This window comes from Copadichromis virginalis, linkage group LG16 (genome assembly GCF_057382275.1).
Source record: "Copadichromis virginalis isolate Kocher_CV1m ecotype Utaka linkage group LG16, C_Virginalis_male_GT1.1, whole genome shotgun sequence".
Taxonomy (NCBI): domain Eukaryota; kingdom Metazoa; phylum Chordata; class Actinopteri; order Cichliformes; family Cichlidae; genus Copadichromis; species Copadichromis virginalis.
The window spans coordinates 25,085,257-25,109,739 of NC_140633.1; the positions used below are offsets into that span (position 1 = coordinate 25,085,257).

The 24,483-nt window shown below is 40.2% G+C and overlaps 3 protein-coding genes across 5 annotated transcripts in view; 2 read left to right on the top strand and 1 right to left on the bottom strand.

Annotated features, from left to right (window-relative positions):
- Positions 1-835: 835 nt before the first annotated feature.
- Positions 836-4,011, top strand: LOC146690885 (ATP synthase F(1) complex catalytic subunit beta, mitochondrial-like). Its single transcript, XM_085434032.1, has 10 exons — positions 836-1,008; positions 1,524-1,697; positions 1,779-1,953; positions 2,137-2,258; positions 2,374-2,558; positions 2,685-2,843; positions 2,931-3,053; positions 3,137-3,349; positions 3,449-3,650; positions 3,752-4,011. The coding sequence occupies exons 1-10, from the start codon at positions 903-905 to the stop codon at positions 3,847-3,849; spliced, it is 1,557 nt and encodes a 518-aa protein (XP_085290158.1). The 5' UTR covers positions 836-902; the 3' UTR covers positions 3,850-4,011.
- LOC146690886 (coiled-coil domain-containing protein 89) lies at positions 3,356-7,456 on the bottom strand. Of its 3 annotated transcripts, none has more exons than XM_085434033.1 (8): positions 7,238-7,456; positions 5,684-6,156; positions 5,407-5,537; positions 5,205-5,341; positions 5,029-5,105; positions 4,310-4,409; positions 4,132-4,225; positions 3,356-3,610 (listed from the first exon to the last, which is right to left on the bottom strand). In XM_085434033.1, exons 1-7 carry the CDS (start codon positions 7,322-7,324, stop codon positions 4,139-4,141), a joined length of 1,092 nt encoding a protein of 363 aa, XP_085290159.1. In that variant the 5' UTR covers positions 7,325-7,456; the 3' UTR covers positions 3,356-3,610; positions 4,132-4,138. The 3 variants fall into 3 exon arrangements, with proteins under 3 accessions (XP_085290159.1, XP_085290160.1, XP_085290161.1); XM_085434034.1 differs by having other exon boundaries at positions 3,356-3,962; XM_085434035.1 differs by having other exon boundaries at positions 7,265-7,455.
- A 710-nt stretch (positions 7,457-8,166) lies between these two features.
- lrp2a (low density lipoprotein receptor-related protein 2a) overlaps positions 8,167-24,483 on the top strand; it is a 54,894-nt gene continuing 38,577 nt past the window's right edge. The window contains exons 1-17 of the mRNA XM_085434038.1: positions 8,167-8,302; positions 13,326-13,433; positions 13,735-13,857; positions 14,140-14,256; positions 14,674-14,784; positions 14,921-15,034; positions 15,124-15,240; positions 15,791-15,934; positions 16,048-16,167; positions 18,610-18,738; positions 19,062-19,231; positions 21,636-21,859; positions 22,284-22,490; positions 22,578-22,780; positions 22,924-23,064; positions 23,258-23,461; positions 23,902-24,094. Of these exons, the coding sequence (XP_085290164.1) occupies positions 8,233-8,302; positions 13,326-13,433; positions 13,735-13,857; positions 14,140-14,256; positions 14,674-14,784; positions 14,921-15,034; positions 15,124-15,240; positions 15,791-15,934; positions 16,048-16,167; positions 18,610-18,738; positions 19,062-19,231; positions 21,636-21,859; positions 22,284-22,490; positions 22,578-22,780; positions 22,924-23,064; positions 23,258-23,461; positions 23,902-24,094 (2,495 nt within the window). The 5' untranslated portion in view covers positions 8,167-8,232. The remainder of the gene's footprint in view (positions 8,303-13,325; positions 13,434-13,734; positions 13,858-14,139; positions 14,257-14,673; positions 14,785-14,920; positions 15,035-15,123; positions 15,241-15,790; positions 15,935-16,047; positions 16,168-18,609; positions 18,739-19,061; positions 19,232-21,635; positions 21,860-22,283; positions 22,491-22,577; positions 22,781-22,923; positions 23,065-23,257; positions 23,462-23,901; positions 24,095-24,483) is intronic.

Genomic DNA, 24,483 nt, shown 5'->3' on the forward strand with positions numbered 1-24,483 from the left:
ATCTCTTTCAAAATACACTATCCCAACCTATGTATGCAAGCACAATCTGACCTGAAGAGTTGTAGGGGCCATCTTCGCCTTCATTTGATAGGCAAAGACAGACATTAAAGCCAGACATAAAGGCAGGGTGAGAAAGAATGACATGGAGGAAATCACCATGATCCCAAGCCGCTGCAGCTTTTCAGCATTCAGGTTATCCACTTAACCAAGTGAGCAACAGCAGTCCCCCAACAGATAAGATTTGAGGTGTTCCTTCGTACTCATCTCATCATGAATTTTCACAAAATGCTGAATTTATCTAATTTATTAACATGTAATTTTATTACACAAGTTAAATTTAATGGATAGTTTATACAAATAACCTTTTCCTTTGATGAATTGTTTGAATAAATAAACCTTTGATTTGATATGTTTCAGTTGCACTTCATTCAAAATTATTGCTTCAATATTATTATAATTAATGCTTGAGAGGGTGAAGAATCATTTTTGTGAGTGAATAAAACTAAACTCCTAATATTAAGCTGGCAAACTAACTTGCAGCCATAATCAGCATTCCTGAGCCTTTTTTATTTACAGTTGACCCCAATTAATAAATACATAAATAAAATTTAAAAAAAAAATCTGCTGACCAATAACTCCCCCTTTAATTAAACTCCCAGTTAAAAATCCAGTCCAAACCTTTCAGTTGGAGTAAATCTATATACAGGGAGTAGTTGGCCTGTGAAGGACTAATTCCCTTTACCTGTATCGCGACTGTATGTTATTGGAAATGTCGGCTCTGCCCTCTAGCGGTGTATGAAGGCATAAAATCAACTCATACCGCACATGCTCAGAAGGGCCCGGTTCAGCGGTTAGAGATCTGCCATAAGCAGAGTGCGCCGTCACCTTCAGCCATCTTAACCATGTTGGGTGCCTTGGGACGGTGCTGCAGCGGGTCTCTGCAGGCTCTGAAGCCTGGCTTCAGCTCTCTGAAGACAATCCCCGGGAGAAATGCGGCTCTCTATTCCAGTAAGTAAAGTTTAAAACTGTGGCCGACTGTCAGCATTATGTGTCGCTTGTTACTACAGCCAGTAGATGCGAACCCGGCGGAACAGGCCTGTACCATTAAGGCTCCATTCATTGAAGATCAGTGGGTATTTTAGCCAAACAAAGGATCTAAAATATGAGCGAACCAGTTATTTAGGCATGTTTTTGCTTCAGGTATTTGTCTTTACTCCTGATATGTTTTACTTCGCTGTCTTCCATGAATGACCTTCGTAAGCGGGTCATTGTTTTGCCACAGACCCTGTGCTCTCACTGTTCCAAAGTTTTAGTTAGTCTGTGTGCTTCAGTTACAACAGAATACGGAAGTGCATTTAAGAAAACCTAAAAATGTGGCAGTATTTTATAGGCAGGCAGTTAATCTGCCTGCCCTCTAGATGTACTTCAGTTCACTTGCATAGGTTAATTTAGTATGCACGGTCTCTCTGGGAAGCATGAACTGTTGCTGTCATGTGCTGCCATTCATTTCACTGTCCTTTCAGGCAGGGGTTATGCTGCCCCAGCTGCTCAGGCTTCGCTGGCCAATGGCCGGATAGTAGCTGTGATTGGTGCTGTGGTGGATGTCCAGTTTGATGAGGGCCTGCCTCCCATTCTCAATGCCCTGGAGGTGGCAGGCCGCGAGAGCCGGCTGGTGCTGGAGGTGGCACAGCATCTCGGTGAGTGTGCTGAAACGAGCCAGCTCAACGCTCCAGAGTGAATATTTGTCCTTTAATGTCTTTCTTTGTACATTCATTCAGGTGAAAACACAGTCAGAACCATCGCCATGGACGGTACTGAGGGTCTGGTCCGTGGTCAGAAGGTTCTTGACACTGGAGCTCCCATTCGGATTCCCGTGGGCCCCGAGACCTTGGGCAGGATTATGAATGTCATCGGAGAACCCATTGATGAGAGGGGTCCAATTAGTACAAAGCAGTGAGTATTGAAAGGATTCAAACTTTTCCACCCTCTGTGAATATCTCAGCTTTTGTCTGTTTTACTCAAATAAGAGTTAAAATGTGTCTTTACTATTAATGGGTTTGACAGATGATAAAGCACACATGGCACCTGTCTTATTCAATTGTAAGCATGTTTACAATAACAAACATTACTTGGCAGGACTGCTCCTATTCATGCTGAAGCCCCTGAGTTCACTGACATGAGTGTGGAGCAGGAGATCCTGGTGACTGGCATCAAAGTTGTAGATCTGCTGGCACCCTACGCCAAGGGTGGAAAGATCGGTTTGTTGATTTTTTTTTTTTTTTTTTTTTTTTTTTTTTTTATAAAATCCACATTTATTTTTTCACACAAGAATTCCTTGTTAATTTATTATTGTGTATGCGTCATTCCTTAAAGGTCTGTTTGGTGGTGCTGGTGTTGGCAAGACTGTGCTGATTATGGAGCTGATCAACAATGTGGCGAAGGCTCACGGTGGTTACTCTGTGTTTGCTGGAGTGGGCGAGAGAACCCGCGAAGGAAATGACTTGTACCATGAGATGATTGAGTCTGGTGTCATTAACCTGAAGGACACGACCTCAAAGGTCAGAGCCTTTTAACAAGTTAGCTGTTAAAACATACGTAGTCATTGTATTGTAGCAGTAAAAGTTTGGTTTTTAGCTCTGCTGTTGGATTTCAGTTTCCTGGGACTCTTGCATCGTGTTTCTCAGGTGGCACTGGTGTACGGTCAGATGAACGAGCCTCCAGGTGCTCGTGCGAGAGTTGCCCTGACCGGTTTGACTGTTGCAGAATACTTCCGCGATCAGGAGGGACAGGACGTGCTCCTCTTTATTGACAACATCTTTAGGTTTACCCAGGCTGGATCAGAGGTTTGAAATGGAATAAATAAAAAATACTTTTTGTTAGACCTAATAGTTATGTCATCTCACTTTAATATTTATATCATTATCCTTTAGGTGTCTGCTCTGTTGGGTCGTATCCCTTCTGCCGTGGGTTACCAGCCAACACTGGCCACTGATATGGGTACAATGCAGGAGAGAATCACCACCACTAAGAAAGGCTCCATCACCTCAGTACAAGTAAGAATTCCCAGGATGCTAATCCTAATTACATGTCAGCATGCTCTTGTTTTCTGGTTTATTTAAACTGATTTGTATTGCAGGCTATTTATGTGCCTGCTGATGACTTGACTGACCCCGCTCCAGCTACCACTTTTGCTCACTTGGATGCGACAACCGTGCTGTCCCGCGCTATCGCCGAGCTTGGTATCTATCCTGCTGTGGATCCCCTAGATTCAACTTCCCGCATCATGGACCCCAATATTGTTGGTTCTGAACACTACGATGTTGCCCGTGGTGTGCAGAAAATTCTTCAGGTAAGCTGTATGCCATAACAATTTATTAATAACAAACAATCAATACAAAAGGCAAAAACTAATGACTGTTTCTTTCTTTCTTTCTTTTTTTTTTTGTAGGACTATAAGTCATTACAGGACATCATTGCTATCCTTGGTATGGATGAATTGTCTGAGGAGGACAAGTTAACTGTAGCACGTGCACGCAAGATCCAGCGTTTCCTGTCTCAGCCCTTCCAGGTAGCTGAAGTCTTTACCGGTCATTTGGGCAAGCTGGTCCCTCTGAAGGAAACAATCAAAGGCTTTAAGAGCATTCTAGGAGGTAAAGTGCACCACTGATATAAAGACATTTTTTAAATGGCATCAACTTGGTGTGCTTTTTATAGTAATGGTTATTGTTGTTTTTTTTTTTTTCTCTTCAAGGTGAATATGATGCCTTGCCAGAACAGGCTTTCTACATGGTGGGCCCCATTGAAGAAGTAGTCCAAAAGGCTGAGAAACTGGCCGAGGAACATGCGTAAACGATATCTTTCTGAGGCCGGAAAGTTTTGAGATGAACATTTGTACAGTGTAATTTCTATTTGAGGAACTTCTAACGTGTCATGCTAAGTATGTTTGTTGTGGTTCCATTTCTCTGGAAGATTAAATTAAAAAAAAAAAAAAAAAAGTAAATTTGTGTTGTATCCATGGCTTCTTTTCTTTCTTTCTTTCTTTTTTTTCCCCACCCTTCCCTCGAAATTGTCCACAAACATGCATACTTGTTCACAATAAATAAAAACCATCATACTGATTAGAAAACATACCAGATGTTTATCCAATTATGTGGCGCAGCTTCCTATTCAGCTCCCTTTCCTGTGTGAGGAGGCTGTCACTGTGTTCCTTGAAAGCGTCGAAATCCTGTGAAAATGAAACATTTGGAACATGTTCTCAGCCTCAGTTTGGGCGACCATGAAATTTTGCAGACTGCCTATTTCAATGCACCTCTTTTAGCTTCTCGAACTTTCTCACAGATTGATCGAGAGCAGACTGGAGGGACTTCACTCTTGCATCTTTGTTAACAGCTTCTACTTCACGTGCAAATCTGAAAGTCGAGAACAAACGGAAGATCGCTCTCATTTGTGCTTCAGTCTTTCTGTGCGTGATCCTGGAAATAAATCTTAGTATGCCATGTTGAAGGATGTCGCAATTCCTAAAGTGTGTTAAGAAGAGAGAGGCTCGCTTACAGAAGTAAAAATGAAGGATGCATTTTTACCTTCAGTGTATAAAAGGTGAAGCACACAACTGGAATAGACAAATCACAGAGGAAGGAGTCCCTAAACTAATTGTCTGTATTTATAACTTTTTTCATTTATTTAAGATGATCAAACTTTCTGGCCTTCACTGTCACTGTGATTAAGAAACTTAGATATACCTTGTCATGTTGTAAATTAAAAGAATCGATCAATATAAAAGAATAGCATGAGGACTGCAACACTGGAGATCATAAAGTCTTAGTCCTGCAGTGCTGTAAGTAGCATAACAAAATTTATAGTGCAGATGTTAAACATTCTCATTTGACACTTTAAAGTGATGGCTTGAGGCAAAACTGATACTTCTCTAGTGGGAAGGGCTAAAACACGAGGACAGGAGTAGAGGAGAAAATAAGAAAGTCAGTTAAACTTTAAAGTCTTAGAGCAATGTAACGTGAGCACTGTTAGTACCTCTCCAATGCCTCCAGTTGCACTTTCTTCTCTTCTTTGCATTTTGTCTCCAGGTTCTGGATTTCCTCCTGTTTCTCCTGCATTTAAGAGCAGTTTGTATGTTAATGAAGCCATTCATTCATTCATGAGCATTTGTGTGTGTTTATTAGTTAGAACAATGCTGTTTTTTTATTGACCTGTATCACTTTGCCTCTTTCCATAGAAAGACACAAAAACTTGTCCTTCTCCTTCATGAGACTTGTTATCCTTTCTCTCATTTTGATTTCATTCAAAGCTCGCTGTTCTTCAGCCTCTTGTAGCTGCAGCTTCAGTTCTGTTTGCAGAAAGAAAGACATTATTTTGTAAACTGTAGAGATAGACCTATAGTTTTCTACGCACCTTTGCAGTTGTCCACAGCCTCTTTGTGCTGCTGGTGTGCATCCTGTAGCTCATTGATTAGTGATGTTTCCCTGGCTATATGCAGATTTTCTTGTCCCAGGAGTTCCATCTGGCATCCAGCTAATTTCTCCCTTAAGTTTTAGTGTAAAACAATTCAAAAGAAATTAACAACTATATATTTAATGATTTTTATTACTGTTCAATAATTCTTGTTTTTCAAAAGTCTGAGATTGAATCTCAATAGATTCAAGCATTAGAGTTAATTAGAGTTAATTACCGATATTCCTTTCTCTTGTGTGCATATTTCTCTATCTGCCGTTTAACTTCTTCCTCCAGTTTTTGCACTAACACTTGGCTGTCATGTAACCTCTGTGAGAAAAGCGATTCATTCTCTGACTGCAGCTTTTCGTTTTCGAGTTTTAACTGGCTGTTATGATTTTTATACTCCTCCATGAAAGCAATAATTGCTTGATTGTTGGCAGCTAAATCCATAAATCTTTTCTCCAGTATCTTTGATTTGTTCCTTTCCTCTTCCAGTTCTTTCTGACAGCGTGCCACTTGGTCCTCATGCTCTGCATTGATTTTCTGCAGGGCTTGATATCGGAGAAACACCTCGTCGGCTCTGTTTTTCAGAATGCAGATCAAACTTGACTGCTCATCTACTCTGGACCTCAACATCTTTTCCTCTGTTAGATCCTCCGTGGGAAGACTTTGAAGTTTCCCAGGTGACTTCTGAATGCAGTCCATATGCTGTGAACAAAGGGAAGAAACCTAATGTTAAAACATGGCAATAACTTCTCTCACACCAATCTGACAAGGCAGGCAGCTGTCCATCCTGAGCCTGTGTGTTTAGGCATGTAGACATGGTTAATTCAACCTTCTCCTTAGTTAAAACTCAGCATCAAAATGGGGACGAAAAGCAATTTAAGTATTTTAAGTAGTTCAATTCATGATTCAGCAATTTAAGTAGTTCAAATAACCAGATGACTTGTGGAAAAGCATCTCTGAATGCAGAGCATATTAAAACACTGAAGCAGATTGTCTTGACCATTTTAAATGGGGACAAGTCAGCTGGTGAGTGTATTTAACTCAGGGATGTCAAAGTCATTTTACATCGTTGGCCACAAACAGCCCACTTTGATCTCAGCCAGTGAAACTCCAATTTTAGTCAATGTAAAAAGAAATTTACTACACATTTAATCAATGAGATATCTTAATACAAGACAAAGAAGAGAAATTTCAACAGTATGTCTCAGTTTTTCTACTACATGCGTAGTAATTGAAAGATAATCTGTCAGCATGACTCTTTGGGCTTCAATTGTAAGAAGTAAATGTATAAAATTTCAGTCTATAAGATAATTACTTTGCTGTTACGTGAATGGCCATGGGATGAGATATTTATAATAAGGCAAAGTTGTAAAAGACACCTAACAATATTGGAGCCTTCGCCGGGCTGATTCTGGCCTTACGTTTGACACCCCAGGTCTGACTATTAACTATAGCGGTTAAATGTACTAAGTACAGTGCTATTGTTGTAGAGCAATTGCTCATAATTTTCTTTAAGTACACTATTGGGCTAAATGTACTTCTGCGACTAAACACTTTTAGGTAATTAACGGTTTTAGATACTCTGCGCATCTTAAAAGATCGCTAGCTTATACTTTTTATGTTACCCATCTCTTATTATTCTTTTTTAGCATGTTTCCAGTTTATTCACACACTTAGCTCACTTAGCTTAAATTTATTCCTCATTTAAAGCATTTAAGTAATACAGCAGTACTTAAAGTTAAGAATTGTCGAGAAAGTAAACTTAGTATTAGTTTGAACTAACTTTTTTGTTTTGCTTTTTTAAACACACCTTCACCTCGCTGCCCTCCATCTTCATGTTTTCCTCTGCATTGCTCTGTGAAACTGCCATGTCGAGTTCATATAATACAGATTTTCAGTCACATTTTTTCCGTACCTAACTTCCACTTTTCGTTGAAAATATCTTTTAAAAGTCTCGGTAGTTTCGGTTGCACCGTCGCTAATGGCAACCATCTTTGAACCGCCCTTTCTTCTGATTTATCGAGTCCCACTATTCGGCCGCATGAGGGCGATGTTGAGCTTATTATCGGCCGCCAACTTGGTTAACAGTAGGTTTTCTTTTAAAAAAAAAAAAAATATTATTATTATTTTAGTAGTAGCAGTTTATATTTTTTATTTATTTATTTATTTATTTGATGATTGCATTTTTCCGTGGCGCTAAATTTGTATATTTTTATTTTAGGGAGATCATTACACCATAATTCCGTTAGTTTACCATTAGATAATCTAATAATCGTTTGACCTCCTTTTGCAAAGCACCGTTACAAAGACTCTTAACAAAGTGCATGTTTGTCGTCATATGTGCCAGAAACATGGCCCTTGCTCGGGCTCTAACCAACCATACTGGGATTAAGTTCTCTGCCTGGGCCTTCTTGGACGCCCTAGAAGGCCTTGTTGTAGTTGCATGCTTTTTTATTTAGTCGCCCACTCTTTATTTTTCCCCCCAAGAACCAGTAGGCACCCATTTCAATCCCTAAATCAAAGTGATAGCCCGCTGAGAGTGAAAAATCACTGGCACTGGGACGAGTCGGACCTTACTCGGCATTATGCAGATTCCAGAGCCCAGAGGGATTTATCGTGAGGGCCGAGGCTGGGTTGGGGGAGCGGCTGTCCTGGCCTTTGTGCACGCCCCTTTTCATCAACTAGCGGGCCAAGAAAGACAGAGGAAAGCAACAGCATCCCAGCCCCAGTCCTTACAGCTCCTCCATCTGCACAGCGGAGCTGGACGGACCAGCCAGGATGTGGAGAGCACTGCTACTTAAATTCCTTTTTGTCCTTATATGCTGTGTTACATGGCACCACTCTGAAGGTAAGTACTGTGATTTTTTTAAACTTTTTTTTCTCTGTCCACACAGGATGTTAGCTGAATGACTCATTGAGGAACTGCATAACTGCTGCGCTGCACTGCACTTGTTGCACATAGGAAAAAAATATGAGAAAACTGAAAATCAATCATATTTGATGGAATTTAAAGAGCAAAAGAGGGTGGAAATAGTATTGTTAATTCAAAAGCCTTTGGTTTAGTGCCTGCACTCAGGATGATACTGTATTTTTATTTATTTATTTATTTTTAATTTAGCCACCAGGTAAAGTAATTCTGTCTGTGGCGCTAAATGCTTTTACACATAGTATTACTTTAAAGGTTGAGCACAAAGCCTTCCTCACACCGATTGGAAGTTATCTTGAGGAACTTTTGCCTGAGCTTTACTGTTGCTAGGTAACGGAAAAGAGCATGTGACTTACAGGCAATCTGCGAGGACTGTGGGCCACTGGTACAAGTCTCATTCAGTGGAGCAGATTTTACGCTGCAAACCCACCGATTCGGCTCAGATTCCAGCTTTATTTTCTAATGCAAGAGAGAGAGAGAGACACACACACACACACACACACACACATGAAAAAAAAGCTCACACACTGCTCTTTATACGTGACAGTCTCATGCTTGTCTGTTGTGTTAGGAACACGGCTAAGATCTTACTTCTCAAATTGTAATCTGCTTTCTTTTTGCTCAACCCTTAGTATGTAAGCTCCTTACTGTGAATCAAGCAACTAATTACAGTGCAGCTGCTGCAGAAAGGAATCATTTCTAACCAAGAGAGAAACAGTTTCAAGTTTTTTTGTTTTTTAAATAAACCTAAAGTGAGGTCAATGCTACAGCTTTTTTATTTACTGTTATGAAATATCCTAGACCTATTTCCTCACTGGCTAAAAGGCAGAAAATCGGGCCTGTCTATGTAAAAAACCCAACAAAAAACAAAGACAATATAACTGTACCGTATAACTGAGACTGTAGCATTTTAAAAAAAATCACTTGGCATTTCCTTTGAATCTTGGCAGTTGCATGCAACTTGAAGATGAATTTTGCTGATGACAGCTGAAGGGCACAAAATGATGACTTGAGAAAAATAGCAGACGTCCAGCACACTTAGTCAGCTTGTGCATGTCGATCATTAGCTTGGATTAGTTGACTGCTTAAATATTATTTATTTATCTTTAACCTGAATTTATGAATGACCACTCCGTGTTAAACCATATTGCTGGACATTGCCTCCCTGGCTTCCCTGGCCTGCTTTGTCACTTAGAATATAAGATTGGTGATGGCTTGTTTTACTGTGAGGGGGGCAGGGTACTTTCTAATCTCTTCCTGATCCTCCACAAAAATCCTTTAGTTTGATAACTGTTTCTTCCAGGACCTTCTGGAAAACATTATCCAGGCCTTGAGCTTGATACTACTACTGAATGCTTACACTGGCATTAATAGCTAACGTGACTGTTTGAGAAGATTTCATGGTGTTGGTTTATTAACTATTATCTGCCATTTCTGCTGTTTTGGATGTGTTTTGTCAGCAAGTTGAGCTGTTATCTCCAATTATCATTTACCAGGGAATCTTAATAGCCTATTAGGCGCATAGTGCAAATTTTAATAGCTCTATAAATTGCTTTTATTTAAATATACTAGTAAACAACATGCAAATTGCAAGACAGATTACAGACTGAAACCTATTTTTAGTTCCAGTCTGTAATGACGTCAATAAAAATGTTTTCCTTCTTGTTGAAACTTTTCGAGACTTTTCAAGCTCAGCCAGCACGTGCACCTTAAACCTTGTGCCCGTGGCCAAGCGTCTTTCCGGTGTAGGAGCCTAAGTCTGCATGCTACAGTAACACTGCGGGAGAAACTGGAGCACAGTTGACACAAATTGAGAGCAAATCCTTTTGGTAGCTCCCCCGTTAAAGTCCACGTTAAAGACACCAAGGATGGAGTTTAGCCTCCAACCAGCTGCTTCGTGAGCTGTGACACACAGCGTAGAGGAGAAGTAAGATGTCCAGTAGCTGTGTTATTGGGTTGTGACAACTTAATTTATGATTCCTTTCACTTACTGTTTTGTTGGTCCATGCATCAAAAAGCTGAGCATTCCTCGATTCCAACCAGACCAAGGCTTTATTCCTCGCCCTATTTATGCCTTCCTTTTGTTCCCATGCCACTGCCAAAGCTGCCTCGTTTTTTGTTTTTTTTTTAGACGTTTTTGAGTGTAGCACTAAGAGCCAAAGTCACTTGTTTGGCAATTGACTGCATTCTGCTGCATTGATTTCCATATGAAATGGGCAGCAGCACTTCGCTCTGACAGCGTTTCATGCTGCCAGCAGACGTTTTCTCAACTTTTCTCCGCTCACATCCATTGAGTGCAGAGGGCTGCACCAAAACAAGACGGCACTGATGAAAGCGTGAAGACTTCTTTTGACATACCCCATGTGACAAGAAAGAGATGTTTCACAACAGCAGTGGACAGACAAGTTTTTTTCTTTTTGTCAGAAGGTGGCATATAGTATGTTCTTCTCTGGTTCAGCAGCTTGTAAGGCTTACTTTCCTCTACTTTTTTTTAGGACGACACTTCAGAGTTACGAGTTTGCATCACTGCTCACACCTCTGTTGTGCCATTGTAATTTCACAGAGGGATTTATGGCGTTTGGAGGACTTCATTCGGAGGAAAATTCCACTCGTGCGCTTCTTTGTCAGGCGTTCTTATCCTCATCCTCAGACAGAGCAGTGCTCTTTCCTTCTGTGGGTTTAAGTTGCTAATTAGAAAAGACAAAGCCAGAAGGAAGGGGAAAGGAAAACAACAACATTACAGAAAAGCCTCAGCTAAAACTCTCATTAGAAAACACTCATCATCACCGCCCCCACACACACACACTCACTTAAAAAAAGCATTCTTAATAAGACCTTTGCTTTGTCCTTGCTTAATTTTGACTGACTTTCTCAGTTTAACAACATAATTTAAGGATTTGGAAAAATGTTCTATTGTGAATGTAAGAAGAAACCTAACACAAGATAGTGCCGTTAAAGGTTCGGCATCAGTGCACGGTATCTGTCACCATTCCCAGAAGTAATGCTGTCAGGAAATACTGGCTGCATTTGAAAGCATCCAGTAGATTGGTTTCTTCCTGGCATACTGGCCTTTAAGGTGTCACTGTGTGCATTTATAGCGTCTATACACCTCTAGATTTATTTCAGTGGTAGAAGAAGTACTCCAAATACTTCTCTCTTTAAGTAAATAAGGAGAAATACATAAATGTTAAAAAACTTCATTGCAAGTAAATCTTCAGCATGAAAACTGATTTCAGATAAATGATGTAATGTAGTGCCAGCAAGATGTAGTCAAAGCAGAAGGCTATAAAAGAAGTGTTTGCCCTCCCTGAGTTAAGCATTGTTACATGTAATATCATTAGATAACTAATTGGCAAGCATCAATGGGTAAGCAGCATGCTACTTGCTTAAAAGTTCCCGAGTGAAGCATCATGTCACAATAAAAATTGTCACCTTAAAGTGTACTTACTTACAAATCACGATTATATTCTTATGTAAGTCTTAATGAAACATTTTTTCTGGAAAAATCACTTTCTTTTAGATGTTTACATTGATAAGATTGCGTCCAGTTTCACAGTCAATAGCAATCAATATATTTTTGTTATTATTTGTCATTCTTTTTTCTCTTTTTGAAACTCCTAGTTGTCCTGCACAGACAACACTTCTTTTTATCAGCGTATATATGCTGTTTTTGTTTAATAGATTTAGTCTTTTTGCTACTTGTGTCCTGCATCCAACGCTTCTTCCGTGCTATAGTTGAAACCTCTAGGATTATTGACTTGTAACAACGACCTCCTTTGAGCAAGTTTGTGAGCAATTTTATCATTAGTAAACTGAGCAGGAAAAAAGGTTTGCTTCCTGGATAGCTGCTGGCAGAGTTAAAAATGTGGCCCTTTTTTTTGTTGAGTTGTTTGTAAAGCAGTTAATTGGAGACAAGAAGGCAACCTACACAACTATTTTAGTGCAGAAGCACCGGCAGTGACCACACAACTGCTTTAGAAGCAATCTATCATTAAAATAGTCCATAACTCAAAGCAATGATAAACTCTTGGCGCTAAATATAGTCTGTGTTTCCTTTAAATAGCGTTTAGTACCATCACTCAACTGCCCGCTGGCTTTTCTGACCTTGCAGACACCTTTTCACTCAGTTAAAGCTGAATTGCACCATAAAAATGTTTCCTTGTGGCCAAAACCATTATTGTGAAATTGTAAAGGCATGATATAGGTTACTAAAGCCCTAGATTTTAGATAAAAACTCTCGATTTTTAAAAATTCTCAAGAAGGTATTTGATCAAAGGGGAACGTTGTTTTCAAAATGCTGGATAAGACAGGACAGAGACAGACCCCCAACCCTGAGCATGCACCACCAATCACCACCTCACACTTCCTCTCACAAAGAATTTTGGTTGAAATGGCTGCGGTACCACCCAGTACCAGTATTTATTCTAATTACATTTCTGACTGGACAGGAAAAGCATGCACCATAAATCAGGCTGTCAAAGAGCCCATCAAAATTGCACATTCCTATTTGAACGGGGTCTGATGGAGTGCTCTGCCTCTGAACTATGCTGCTTGAATCAATCTCTCCTGGTAAACGTCAGGGAAGGTAGAGCCATGGTACCTTATCTCTACCATTGCCCCTCAGTGAGAACATCAAAAGGAAGCTTGGGAAGAGCGCAGTGAAGGTTGTGTAACTGTCGGTTGGATGGCTGGCACGTTTGTCTCCAAGGCTCATCAATGCTGTTTGCAACAGACTATATCAGAGAACACCTACCCTCCCTCCCCATGGCCTGTTTTTCAATGCATATATAAAAGACAATTGATTCATAATTTATTTGTATTTATTTATGTTTTGTTTTGGACAGGATGACAGGAACAGGAATAGAACTAAAATTGAAATTTAACATAGAATGCACATTTTGGGGAAAAAAAGCTTAAGTTGAACTCAAGCTGTGATTGCATGCAGGATGTGAATTGGGGCAGTTCCGCTGCGGGACAGGTCGATGTATCCCCGGTGACTGGCACTGTGACGGGACGTCAGACTGCGTCGATGACTCTGATGAGCACGACTGCCGTGAGTTACTTATTAAATTGCATTTTTTGCCAATATGATGCCTGCAAAGGTTTTAATATTTCATGTACGATGCTTGTTAGATGTGAGTGCTTTCGGTAGTGGAAGGAACTAAATCCTGCTATCGATGAAAATATATTGCAATAAAGTGTTTCTGTGTGTACAGTAATTAGTAACGTTAGTGTGGTTGTAGCTAAGCACAAGTAAAGTATAAGTAATAAAAAAATACACTTGATCAGCAGTAAGATTTGTACTTTTGGATTTCATTCAGGAGGCGTAAGTAATGAAATGCTCTGTCTCACAGCTCAGGTAACGTGTGATAGCAACCATTTCCAGTGTCTGAGTGACGGCGAGTGTATCCCAAACCTATGGGTGTGTGACGATGAGGAAGACTGTGAGGATGGCTCAGATGAGAGGCAGCACTGCCGTGAGTATATTACATCATTATCAGATTATAAAGGGAGCTGTTCAGTGATTAAGTAAACTTATTAAAAAATACTTAGAATGAAATATTTGAAATAATTTGAATTCTTGCAAACATAAACTATGGCCATGTGGGATTGGACATTGAAATGATTAACAATGACCCCCCACATAGTCTGTGGGACTGAAGTAAGGTACGGTGATGACTTTTAAGTCCCTTTATCTACAATAAAATGAAATTTGAACTGCACATAGATGAATACAAACTTTTTTTATCTCTTCCTAGCTGGAAGGACATGCACCAGTGGCCAGTTCAGCTGCAGTAATGGTGCGTGCATCCCAGGAGAGTACCAATGTGACCGTCTGGCAGACTGCTCAGATGGTTCCGATGAGAGAAATTGCCGTAAGTCTTCTCCAAGGTGGTTCCCCCCACTTTTTTTTTTTTTTATCTCAGGCTCCTGTGGCATTTTAATCAATTTGTTAAGATTAAGAGGCTCGCTGACTGACAGAATGGACCACAATATGCTTCTTGTTGTCAGAGGTTGATTGCAGATTCTTTGGTGGATTAGTCAAGCTGAAGTTCAGCTGCTATGCCATTATTGTGCCGACATGGTAGACTCGCAGCACTGCACACGGTGGTAATCTCACAGTTGCATAAAGAATGCTGTGGCAACTGCTGGTGCTGTGGTGGTGCTGTTAAATGTTAGTCTCTTATCCCTCCTATTCACAGAGCTTTTCACGTGTTAAAGGCTGAAAAGAGCACAGTTGTCAGGTTGATTTAAATGCATAACATTTGCCTGATGATGGGTTAATCTTACAGATTATCCCGAGTGTACACAGCTGAGGTGTGCCAATGGGGCCTGCTACAACCGGACCCAAAGATGTGACCAGATACTCGACTGCCGTGATGGCTCTGATGAGGCAAACTGCAGTAAGGAGACAATAAATTTTGGTGCTAATGCATGAAGTGAAAGACGTTTTGGGGTCTTCCAAAAATACAACCAGAAAGATGACAAAATCAACAAATCAAGCCCTTTTTTGTTCTCTTTCTGCTGTGATTTCTTTAGCACAGCGCTGCAATGCGGGCCTGTTTTCATGTCATAATGGGATGTGTGTCCCTCAACGCTACGTCTGTGACCACGACGATGACTGTGGAGACCGAAGCGATGAGCTTAACTGCAGTATGTGGCTCCCGTCACTGTCACCGTCACTAATTACAGTTATTTTGGTGCAGATAAACAAATGTCTTATTCCCCCCCTTGCTCTGCAGCATATCCTACATGTAGAGGCAACTACTTCACCTGTCCCAGTGGCCGCTGCATCCATCAAGTCTGGCTTTGTGATGGAGAGGATGACTGTGAAGATAATGCAGATGAAAAAGGCTGTGGTATGTATACAGTAGCTAAAAAAATCAGTCAACGTTTATCTGATTTATCTGTAAAATTAGAATGAGAAGCGTTGGTACTTTAGCTGGACAAATAGCATTGAAAGGGGTAAGAACTGGAGCTGTGTAAACCTGATTCATCTTTAGTCACCATGGTTGGTTTGGCTTAGAGTGATACTATGCCTGTGCTCCCTTAAGTGTGGTATTCAAATGCCTCTTTGTGGCACAAGATTGTGCAGCCCCCCAAAGTGCTTTAGAATTCCTCCACATGGCTGTGAAGAGTGTGTGTTTTTAAAGGATGGGCTGCAGAAGCTCTCTGAGCCCCCATGTGACCCCCCTCAAAACTCCACTCCTTTACGTCAATTTAAAGTGACAGCCATTTCCCGGACAATGACCCAGCCACAGTTTTCTTTAGATCAGAACCACTGAATATCTGTTCTATTCCCAACAACTGTACCACCTTTAAAACTTTTTCCAGCTCTGTTTTTTATTGTTGCTTTCCCTTTCTGTGCATAATCCTGCAAAGTGGATGAATTTCTTTTTTTATCTACAGATAATGTACAACGGGAGTGTTACCCAGGAGAATGGCCATGTCCATCTTCTGGCCTGTGCATCCCCTTGGACAAGCTTTGCGATGGGACGCCTAACTGTCCAGATGGAGAGGATGAAACGAACACCACTGCTGGACGCAACTGCAGTTAGTATCAACACAACCAGTGTTGTGTACTATTGAGTACACATTAGGAAATCTAATCTCACAAACGGTGTCACTGAAGAATATATCAGCAGTCAGGTTTCTTTTTTGGTCAGGTATTTGGAGATGTGCCTCCCTGAGCTGTGAGCATCACTGTCATGCTTCTCCTGGTGGTGGAACTTGTTCCTGTCCTTCTGGATACATTGTCAACAGCAACAACAGTCGCACATGTATAGGTAGATACTGTAGCTATCACTAACATCTTTGACTAAACAGTGGTATGGGTGAGTTGGGATTTTTTAAATGCTTTTCACTATGACAGAAATATGTTTCTTTTGCTATGTTTCTAAAAGCCAAACGTGTAGTTTATGTTGACATCTTGATGCATCAAGTCATGTGACGGTAGAAGTATGAGTATATTTTGAACTGTTGTTTTTTTCAGGGTGATATGATTATATGGAATACATCTTTAACAACTTCAAAAACCAAAGATTGGGTGCACAAGTTTTCATTTATTTTGGATTTTCTCTCATCCACACAGGGTGAAAAGTATGCACACAGGCTCAAATATACACAGTGGTGTGAAAACGTTTTTGAGTTTCTGATTTCCAATGTTTTTTTCTGTTTGACACACTTAAATGTTTCAGATCATCAAACAAATTTAAATATCAGACAAACACAACACAAGCAAAAACAAAATGCAGTTTCTAAATTAAGGTGTTTATTATTAAGGGGAAAAAATCCAAACCTACATGGCCCTGTGTGAAAAAGTAATTGCCCCCTAATCCTAATAACTGGTTGGGCCACCCTTAGCAGCGACAACTGCAATCAAGCATTTGCGATAATTGGCAATGAGTCTTTTATAGCACCAGGGAGGAATTTTGGCTCAGTCTTCTTAGCAGAATTGTTTTAATTCAGCCAGGTTGGAGGATTTTTGAGCATGAACCACCTTTTTAAGGTCATGCCACAGCATCTCAGTTGGATTCAGGTTTGGACTTCAACTAGGCCCCTTTAAAGTCTTCATGTTGTTTTTCTTAAGCCATTCAGAGGTGCTGGTGTGTTTTGGAACATTGTCCTGTGCATCAGCTTGGGTTCACGAACAGATGGACAGACATTCTCCTTCAGGATGTTTTGGTAGACAGCAGAATTCATGGTTGCAATTACCACAGCAAGTATTCCAGGTCCAGAGGCAGCAAAACAGCCCCAGACCATCATATTACCACCACCATATTTCGCTGTTGGTATGATGTTCCCTTTCTGAAATGCTGTGTTAGTTTTATGCCAGACGTAATGTGACACACACCTTCCAAAAAGTTCGGCGTTTGTTTCGTCGATCCACAGAGTATTTTCCTAAAAGCTTTTGTCTTGTCAAGATGTTTTTAATGACAAATGTGAGAGGAGTGGGTTTATTCTTTCTCCCATGGATGCCAGTTTTGCCCAGTCTCTTTCTTATTGTTGAATCTTGAGCTCTGACCTTAACTTGTGACATGTGAAGCCTGTGGTTCTTTAATGTTGTTCTGGGTTCTTTTGTGACCTCTTGGATGAGTTCTTGCTGCGCTCTTGGAGTACTTTTGGTAGGCTGGTAACTTCTGGGAAGGCTCACCACTGTTCCAGGTTTTTTCCAGTTGTTTATAGTGGCTCTCACTGTGGTTCAATGGAGTCCCAAAGCCTTAGAAATGGCTTTGTAACCCTTATATTATAAATAAGTGTCTGTTACCATCAATAAGCTTTTTGTGTAATTTGACCACTCTTCTTCGCAGAAATGGTAGAATACATTTAAACTGGTTGGTTTCCTAGCAAAGACTCAGATTTTAAGTGTAGCCCATAAACTTTCAATAGGGAAGACCATTCCAGAGTGTTAATGTTAGTCTGCTTTATCCTTTCCAAAAACCAGTTTTGATGCGTGTTTAGGGTCATTGTCCTGTTGGAACACCCAACTGTGTCCAAATTTTAACCATCTAGATGTTTATCTGAGGTGAGGTTCAAGAATTTGGAGGTTGTCCTCCTTCTTTATTCCATCCACTTTGTGCAGTGTATCAGTACCACTGACAGCTAAACAGTCCTTGAGGATGATGCTACCACCACCATGCTTGACAACTGATACAGCTGTCTTGGGTTGGAAAGCCTTGCATTTACTTCTCCTCTTCTCATTGTGGCCAAATACCTCAATCTTTTTCTTTGTCTCAGTCTTTTGTGCTTATATACAGTCGTTCAAACGGATGATCTTGCAACTTGTTTAGAAGTCCTGATCACAACCAAGAACTTAATAGACTTGTCAAATTAAAATACATTGTAGAACCTTAAGCACCACTTATTAAACAATCTAAGTGAATGTATGTGTATATTTGAGCCTGTATGCATACTTTTGACCTTGTGTGGATTAGAGAAATTTCAGAATAAATTCAACTATATGCATCTAATTCTTGTCTAATTCTTTAGAATCCATAAAGATGTATTTGCTATAATCATACCAGCATGTTTGAAGAACAATTCAAAGAAATTATTAAAAACCTAAAATAACTACAAAATACATGTCCATGATTAGTGTATGTAAGCTTCTGATCGCAGCTGCAAGCGCAACAGACCAGGCTGAGATTCGGCTCTCGGGTGTGTTTGTGTATTCAAATAAAACAACAAGAGTTTAGTCCTCACTTGCTGATACTGATTTCTGTTTAAAGATTTTGACGACTGTTCTATGTGGGGCGTGTGCGACCAGCTGTGTGAGGACCGGATCGGCTCCCATCGTTGCAGCTGTCGAGAGGGCTACATCCTGGAGCAGCACAGATACTGCAGAGCTGATTCCTCTAGTAAGTGTCACTTTCTCTCTGTTTAAACAGTTTAACATACATAACAAATGTTCACATTTTGAAGGTTCGAATGATCTAGCCAAATGAGGTCTATTAGCATAGACACCTCTCCTTTTTGGCAGCTACTGAACACATTGTGCGAGTTTCTTTGTGGTGCATTGTTGCATAGTAAATGTTGTTTTAGTTTGTCTCTAGCCTTTGTGTAACATAGAAAGAGTGTTGTCCGAGAGGCTGACCTCTGTGCCTTTGGCTTTAGTGAGAAACCTGTGTAAAAAATTTGGCTGCGTTCTTTTCTAAGGTTTTGTATTTTGTTTCCCTTGCAGCTGGAGTCCCTTCCTTGATATTTTCTAATGGCAGAGACCTGCTGATAGGTGACATCCATGGCAACAATCTGCGCACTTTAGTTAATTCACAGAACAGAGGGATTGCAGTGGGAGTCGATTTTCACTACAATCTTAATATGATCTTCTGGACGGATACCATCCAGAATAAGGTGTTTTATAAAGAACTGTCACATTCATTGTTTTGTTTGAGCTTTTACTTCTGTGTTAGTCATTCATCTTTTAGAATGTAAGACCAATTTCTTGTTTGTGCAAATGCTCGAGTTAGACTCGCGCTGGCCAGGACCAAATTCTTTCAGTCATCCTATAAGATATCAGCAGTGTTGATACTATAATAATGGGATAGCTGTTGGCCCCATTGTGGCTGGGTCATAATGAAGGGGAAGTAGATATGGAGTGGAATCCAAATGGCCTAATCTTGAAACCTGTCTGATAGGCTGGTATGATGTTCACATACCACAGTGCAATTTTTGTAATTCAATCCTGTAGGATCTAATCACGCAGTATTTGTTTTCAGTGACACTGTCCATTAATGTGGATTCTTTGGCCGGGTAAAATGTCTTTGTTCAGATTATGTCTTGGCTTGTCTCTGCTTTAAACTGTAGCCAATTAGCTGAAAGGGTGACACTGTGCTTGAGGAAGTACTTTTACTAAAGTAAAGTAGCAATACAAAATAAAGTGAAATTGTTAGATTTCAAACCATACTTAAGTAAACTAAAAAGAAATAAAGTGTATAAAGTATTTATTACATACCAAAATAGGCTTTGCCAGTATGCAACCTTTTACATTATACCACTGGGTTTTAGTACTGGTATGACCCGCATTTTAACATTGCAGCTAGTTTTTCCTGCACAGTGTTTCCCAGAAAGGATTTAGTCACAGCATGATTGGAGTTACGCACATTGTGGCAGACAGGGTTTCATTTCCTCAAACCTAATAGAGATTTTTGCTGATCAAATGCTCAGAAATAACTGTATATATTTCTTTTGAAGGCATTTTTCCTTTACTGTGTTTCCATTGCAGGAAAAACCCAGGTACCTTAGTAAAAACCATGGTTTACTCATTAAATATGGTGTCAGATTGCTTAAGTAGCTTAATTATACAGTCATTATGTCACAATAGGTTTTAAAGTTGTTCTTTGTTTTAAAGTAACCACTACCTACAGCTGTTAGATGAATTTAGGGGATTAATAACTTCAAATTAATTCATTTGAAATTCTAATTTTATTTAAGTACAGTTTTTTAAATATTTCTTTTCTCTGTTACTTGTCACCTCTAAAGCTAGAACAATTATTTGTTTGAAAAAGTTGAGTTTCACAGGGCTCTATGCCATGATTAAATAGCTTGTAGAGCCTCCTGTTGTAGCAATAACATGACGTGCTGTGTTTTCAGTGCTGTATATTATGGCCAAAATCTCCGCTTTGGTTTCCAGATGGAGCTTTGCGAACAGTGATGCTACTGTGTTTCAAGGGAAGAGGTTTTTTCCAGGCAACCCTTCCAAATGAGCCTTGATACTTGTTCAGTGTTTTTCTGTTTATGCTGTCATAAACTTTAAATTTAACATGCTAACTGAGGCCTGTAGAGTCTGAGATTTAGCTCTTGAGTATTGTTCTGTTTGACCTTGGGGTAAATTTGCTGGCATTCGCTCTCATGAAGATTGTGGTATTGTGTTAACACACACCTGAATGCTGCAGACCAGCAAACTGAAAAAGCTTCTGCTGTTATAGAAGCGCTCACACGTGCTGATGATCAGATAATCATTAGATTAGCAGCACCTGGCTGTTGCTTACCCTCTTGATTCCTATGTAAGCAGCAAAAGTGTACTTAGTTTTTCACAGTATTACACAGAGTCCTGTGAAAACTTTCTCACATGACTTTACCGCTGACTGGGCATCTGTGAATATTAGCCACCTCCATGGCAGCATGTCCGATTAAAAGTAGGGAGAGCACAAACAGGGCATGTGAATGCAACCGGAAAGGTTAAACTACCAGGCTATTTCCACATCTTCAGTTTCTCTTTAAACAGGTCAGTTGAAATCCTGCTTTTAAGACGTGTGGATCTTGTTTCAAATGAAGCAGAGCTGCTAAAAGCAGTGCCCGTCTAACCACCTGCACACTGTCAAGTTTTCCAAAAATCTGTTGAATTCATAGTAATGGGAGACAGAAACTTGACAGAAATGTCAAAAGCCAGAAAACTTAAATAAGCAAACACACTGTCTGATGCTTCCTTGACTCTTGACTGTTCTATATTGCACTTAAATACTTACTTGTCAAAGCTTTAAGCTATAACTGTATGCCAGTATGCAATCCACATTCATACTGGCTTTAATTTCAGTGGTGACAGACAAAATCTTGGGCCTATGGTCTTAAAAATACATACATAAATAAAAAATAAAGCTAATATTAGGGTTTACTTTAATGAGACTGGATAAGCATTATATTTAGATTCACTAGAAAGCAGATGAATGAAGCCTGTAAAATGTTCCTATATTTTTTTCTTAAAGCGTGACCACCTAAAGACTAATATTCTGAAAACAATGGCATCTTTTGTGTACAGGTGTTTTCCGTGGATATGGCCGGTTCCAACATGCAGGTGGTTTTAAATGTATCAGTTGACTACCCTGAGAATTTGGCAGTGGATTGGGTGAACAATAAACTGTATGTAGTGGAGGCCAGCGTCAACAGGATTGACATGGTGGACTTTGATGGAAGTAACCGGGTCACACTCATCACTGAAAACCTCGGAAACCCTAGAGGACTGGCGGTGGACCCCACTGTCGGGTAAGCACATCTCCCAGTTTCCATTCATCTGTTTCCATTCCCAATCCCCACATTCAGTATCTGTCGTGCTCCATTGGCATGGAATAATGGGGTGGAGGGGGGGGAGGCAGGTGAGATTAGCAGATTGCCCTGGGTGGATTAGTGAGGAGCAATATAAGTGATGACCCTTATTGTAATCCAATAGTTTAGTTCATGGGGGAAGGAGAGCCAGGTGGTTACAGAGAAATTGCTTATCCTAAATTAATGTACAGCCACCCACGTTGGAGACATATAGCTATTCTGTACATGCTGGATTTAATTAAAAGAGGAAAATCCTTTAAAGATTTTGTAGGAGTTTCTGTTAGACAATACATGTGCTGTACTTTTTGTATGTAGAAGCTGTGATCTAATAATCCCACTTCAATATATTCCCCTCCTTTCATAGGTATATGTTCTTCTCAGATTGGGAGTCACTGAATGGACAACCGGGCCTGGAGCGGGCCTTCATGGATGGAACCAACCGCTATGGTATCATTAGCAGTAAATTGGGCTGGCCAGCTGGTATCACACTAGACATAGAAGCTAAGCGCGTCTACTGGGTTGATAGCCGCTATGACTACATTGAAACTGCAACCTATGACGGCTTGCATAGGTAAATACTTAATCAAATGCAACAAGTAGTAAGATTTTTCATTTATATATTCTAATAAATAAACATCCCTAATGTTTTTTCTGATAGAAAAACAGTGGTTCACGGAGGTACTGTGATCCCTCATCCATTTGGCATCAGTCTGTTTGAGCACAATGTCTATTTCACGGACTGGACCAAGATGGCTGTGATGAAAGCCAACAAGTTTACAGATAGAAGCTCTGAAGTGGTTTACAGAACATCTCAGACCCCACATGGAGTAGCAGTGATACATCAGCTGAAGCAGCCACAAGGTAAGACCATCAGAGAAACAAATCTTCATTATGATGGTCCTGATGCTGCTCATACTTCTCATGGTTCCTACTAATGTAAAGTATAAGTCTACCGAGATTATATAAGTTTTCCAGTAACCTGGATTGCTTTCTTTTGTGTCCAGTGCCAAACCCTTGCAGTGTAGACAGAGGTGGATGTGAGCAGATTTGTGTCCTGAGCCACAGGAGTGACAATGGAGGACTGGGTTACCGCTGCAAATGTCGCATGGGCTACGACCTGCATGCTGATGGCAAGCGATGTTTAGGTAAGAGATTATTTCTGTGTTTAATTGTTGCAAGTTTGGGGTTTTTTTGCAGACTTTAGTATGTTTCTTGGTTTAAAATGCCAAAAATAGTGTGTATACAGAAATCAACATGAGTTTTATACTGTTTTCTACTCAGCTCTGTGTCACTAATGTCCGTTTTCTTTAATCTTGTCTGCTGATGTCAAACCCACAGCCGTGAGACAGTTTCTGCTGTTCTCCAGCCAGCTGGCTATAAGAGGGATCCCTTTCAACCTCTCTACTCAAGAGGACATCATTCTCCCTGTTACTGGATCCCCCTCCTACTTTGTTGGAGTGGATTTTAGTGCTGAGGATGATGCCATCTTCTTCTCAGACACAGCCAAAGATATTATCTATAAACAGAAGGTGGATGGGACAGGTGAGCATCTTGTCTAGCTGAATTTAAACTAAAGATATGGCTGCTGCTATGGGGGAGGGAACTGACAGGAGCACAGATCGTGTAAAATAGATCATATTTCATATAACTGATATCAGCCTAAAGACCTGAAAATAGAAATAATAAGGACCAAGAATTTCTTGTTATGAAGTGAAAGTAGCTACTATGTCACACACACACACACACACACACACACACACACACACACACACACACACACACACACACACACACACACACACAGAGGAAGAAAGAAAGAAAGAAACAGCACTGCTCTGATCAGGGGTGTTGTTTTTGGAGTTGCTCTAGTTTTTTCTGTCCGGTCCGGAAGAGGAAAATGGAAGCTGACAGCCTATTTATTTAAATGTGTTCCTCTTTCATCTCTATGTTAAACGGTGCTCTGACTGCTTTGATCTGCACAGGCAGGGAGGTACTGGCAGCCAACAGAGTAGACGGAGTGGAGGACCTGGCTTACGACTGGATTTCAAAGAACCTCTACTGGACTGACCCCCGATATAGAAGCATATCCGTCATGAAGCTAGCTGATAAGTCCAGGAGGGCCATCATTCGTAACCTCAATAACCCCAGAGCCATTGTGGTGCATCCTCTTATTGGGTAAATCACTTTAACATCAACGAATTGTTAGTATTTTTCTGTCTGTTTTTCCTTAAAGCAAATTCATGCTCACCATTACATGCACCAGGTACATTGTGAAGACTTTGAATATCTCATCATTTATAGTGCATAATAGCATCAAAACATTCTGAGAATGTGAAGAAATTTATGTGCACAAGGCCAAAAATAGCTAATAACCCTGATAACTTTGGACTCTCAAGTGGCACTGTGCTAAAAACAGGCATGATTCTATCATGGAAATCATTGCATGGCTCTGAAAAACTTCCATAAATCACTGTCTGTGAACACAGTTCACTGTACCAGCCACAGATGCAGGTTAAAACTCTATGATGCAAAGAAGAAGCCATATCGTTAGCTTCATAGCATAA

Excerpts from the sequence above, each read along its gene's own strand:
- LOC146690885 (XM_085434032.1), top strand. The coding sequence starts at position 903 with ATGTTGGGTGCCTTGGGACGGTGCTGCAGCGGGTCTCTGCAGGCTCTG. Across the intron at positions 1,009-1,523 it reads AAATGCGGCTCTCTATTCCA|GCAGGGGTTATGCTGCCCCA; the intron begins GTAAGTAAAGTT and ends CTGTCCTTTCAG. Across the intron at positions 2,559-2,684 it reads TGAAGGACACGACCTCAAAG|GTGGCACTGGTGTACGGTCA; the intron begins GTCAGAGCCTTT and ends CGTGTTTCTCAG.
- LOC146690886 (XM_085434033.1), bottom strand. The coding sequence starts at position 7,324 with ATGGCAGTTTCACAGAGCAATGCAGAGGAAAACATGAAGATGGAGGGC. Across the intron at positions 4,410-5,028 it reads CAACTGGAGGCATTGGAGAG|ATTTGCACGTGAAGTAGAAG; the intron begins GTACTAACAGTG and ends CTCGACTTTCAG. Across the intron at positions 4,226-4,309 it reads AGTTCGAGAAGCTAAAAGAG|GATTTCGACGCTTTCAAGGA; the intron begins GTGCATTGAAAT and ends TCATTTTCACAG.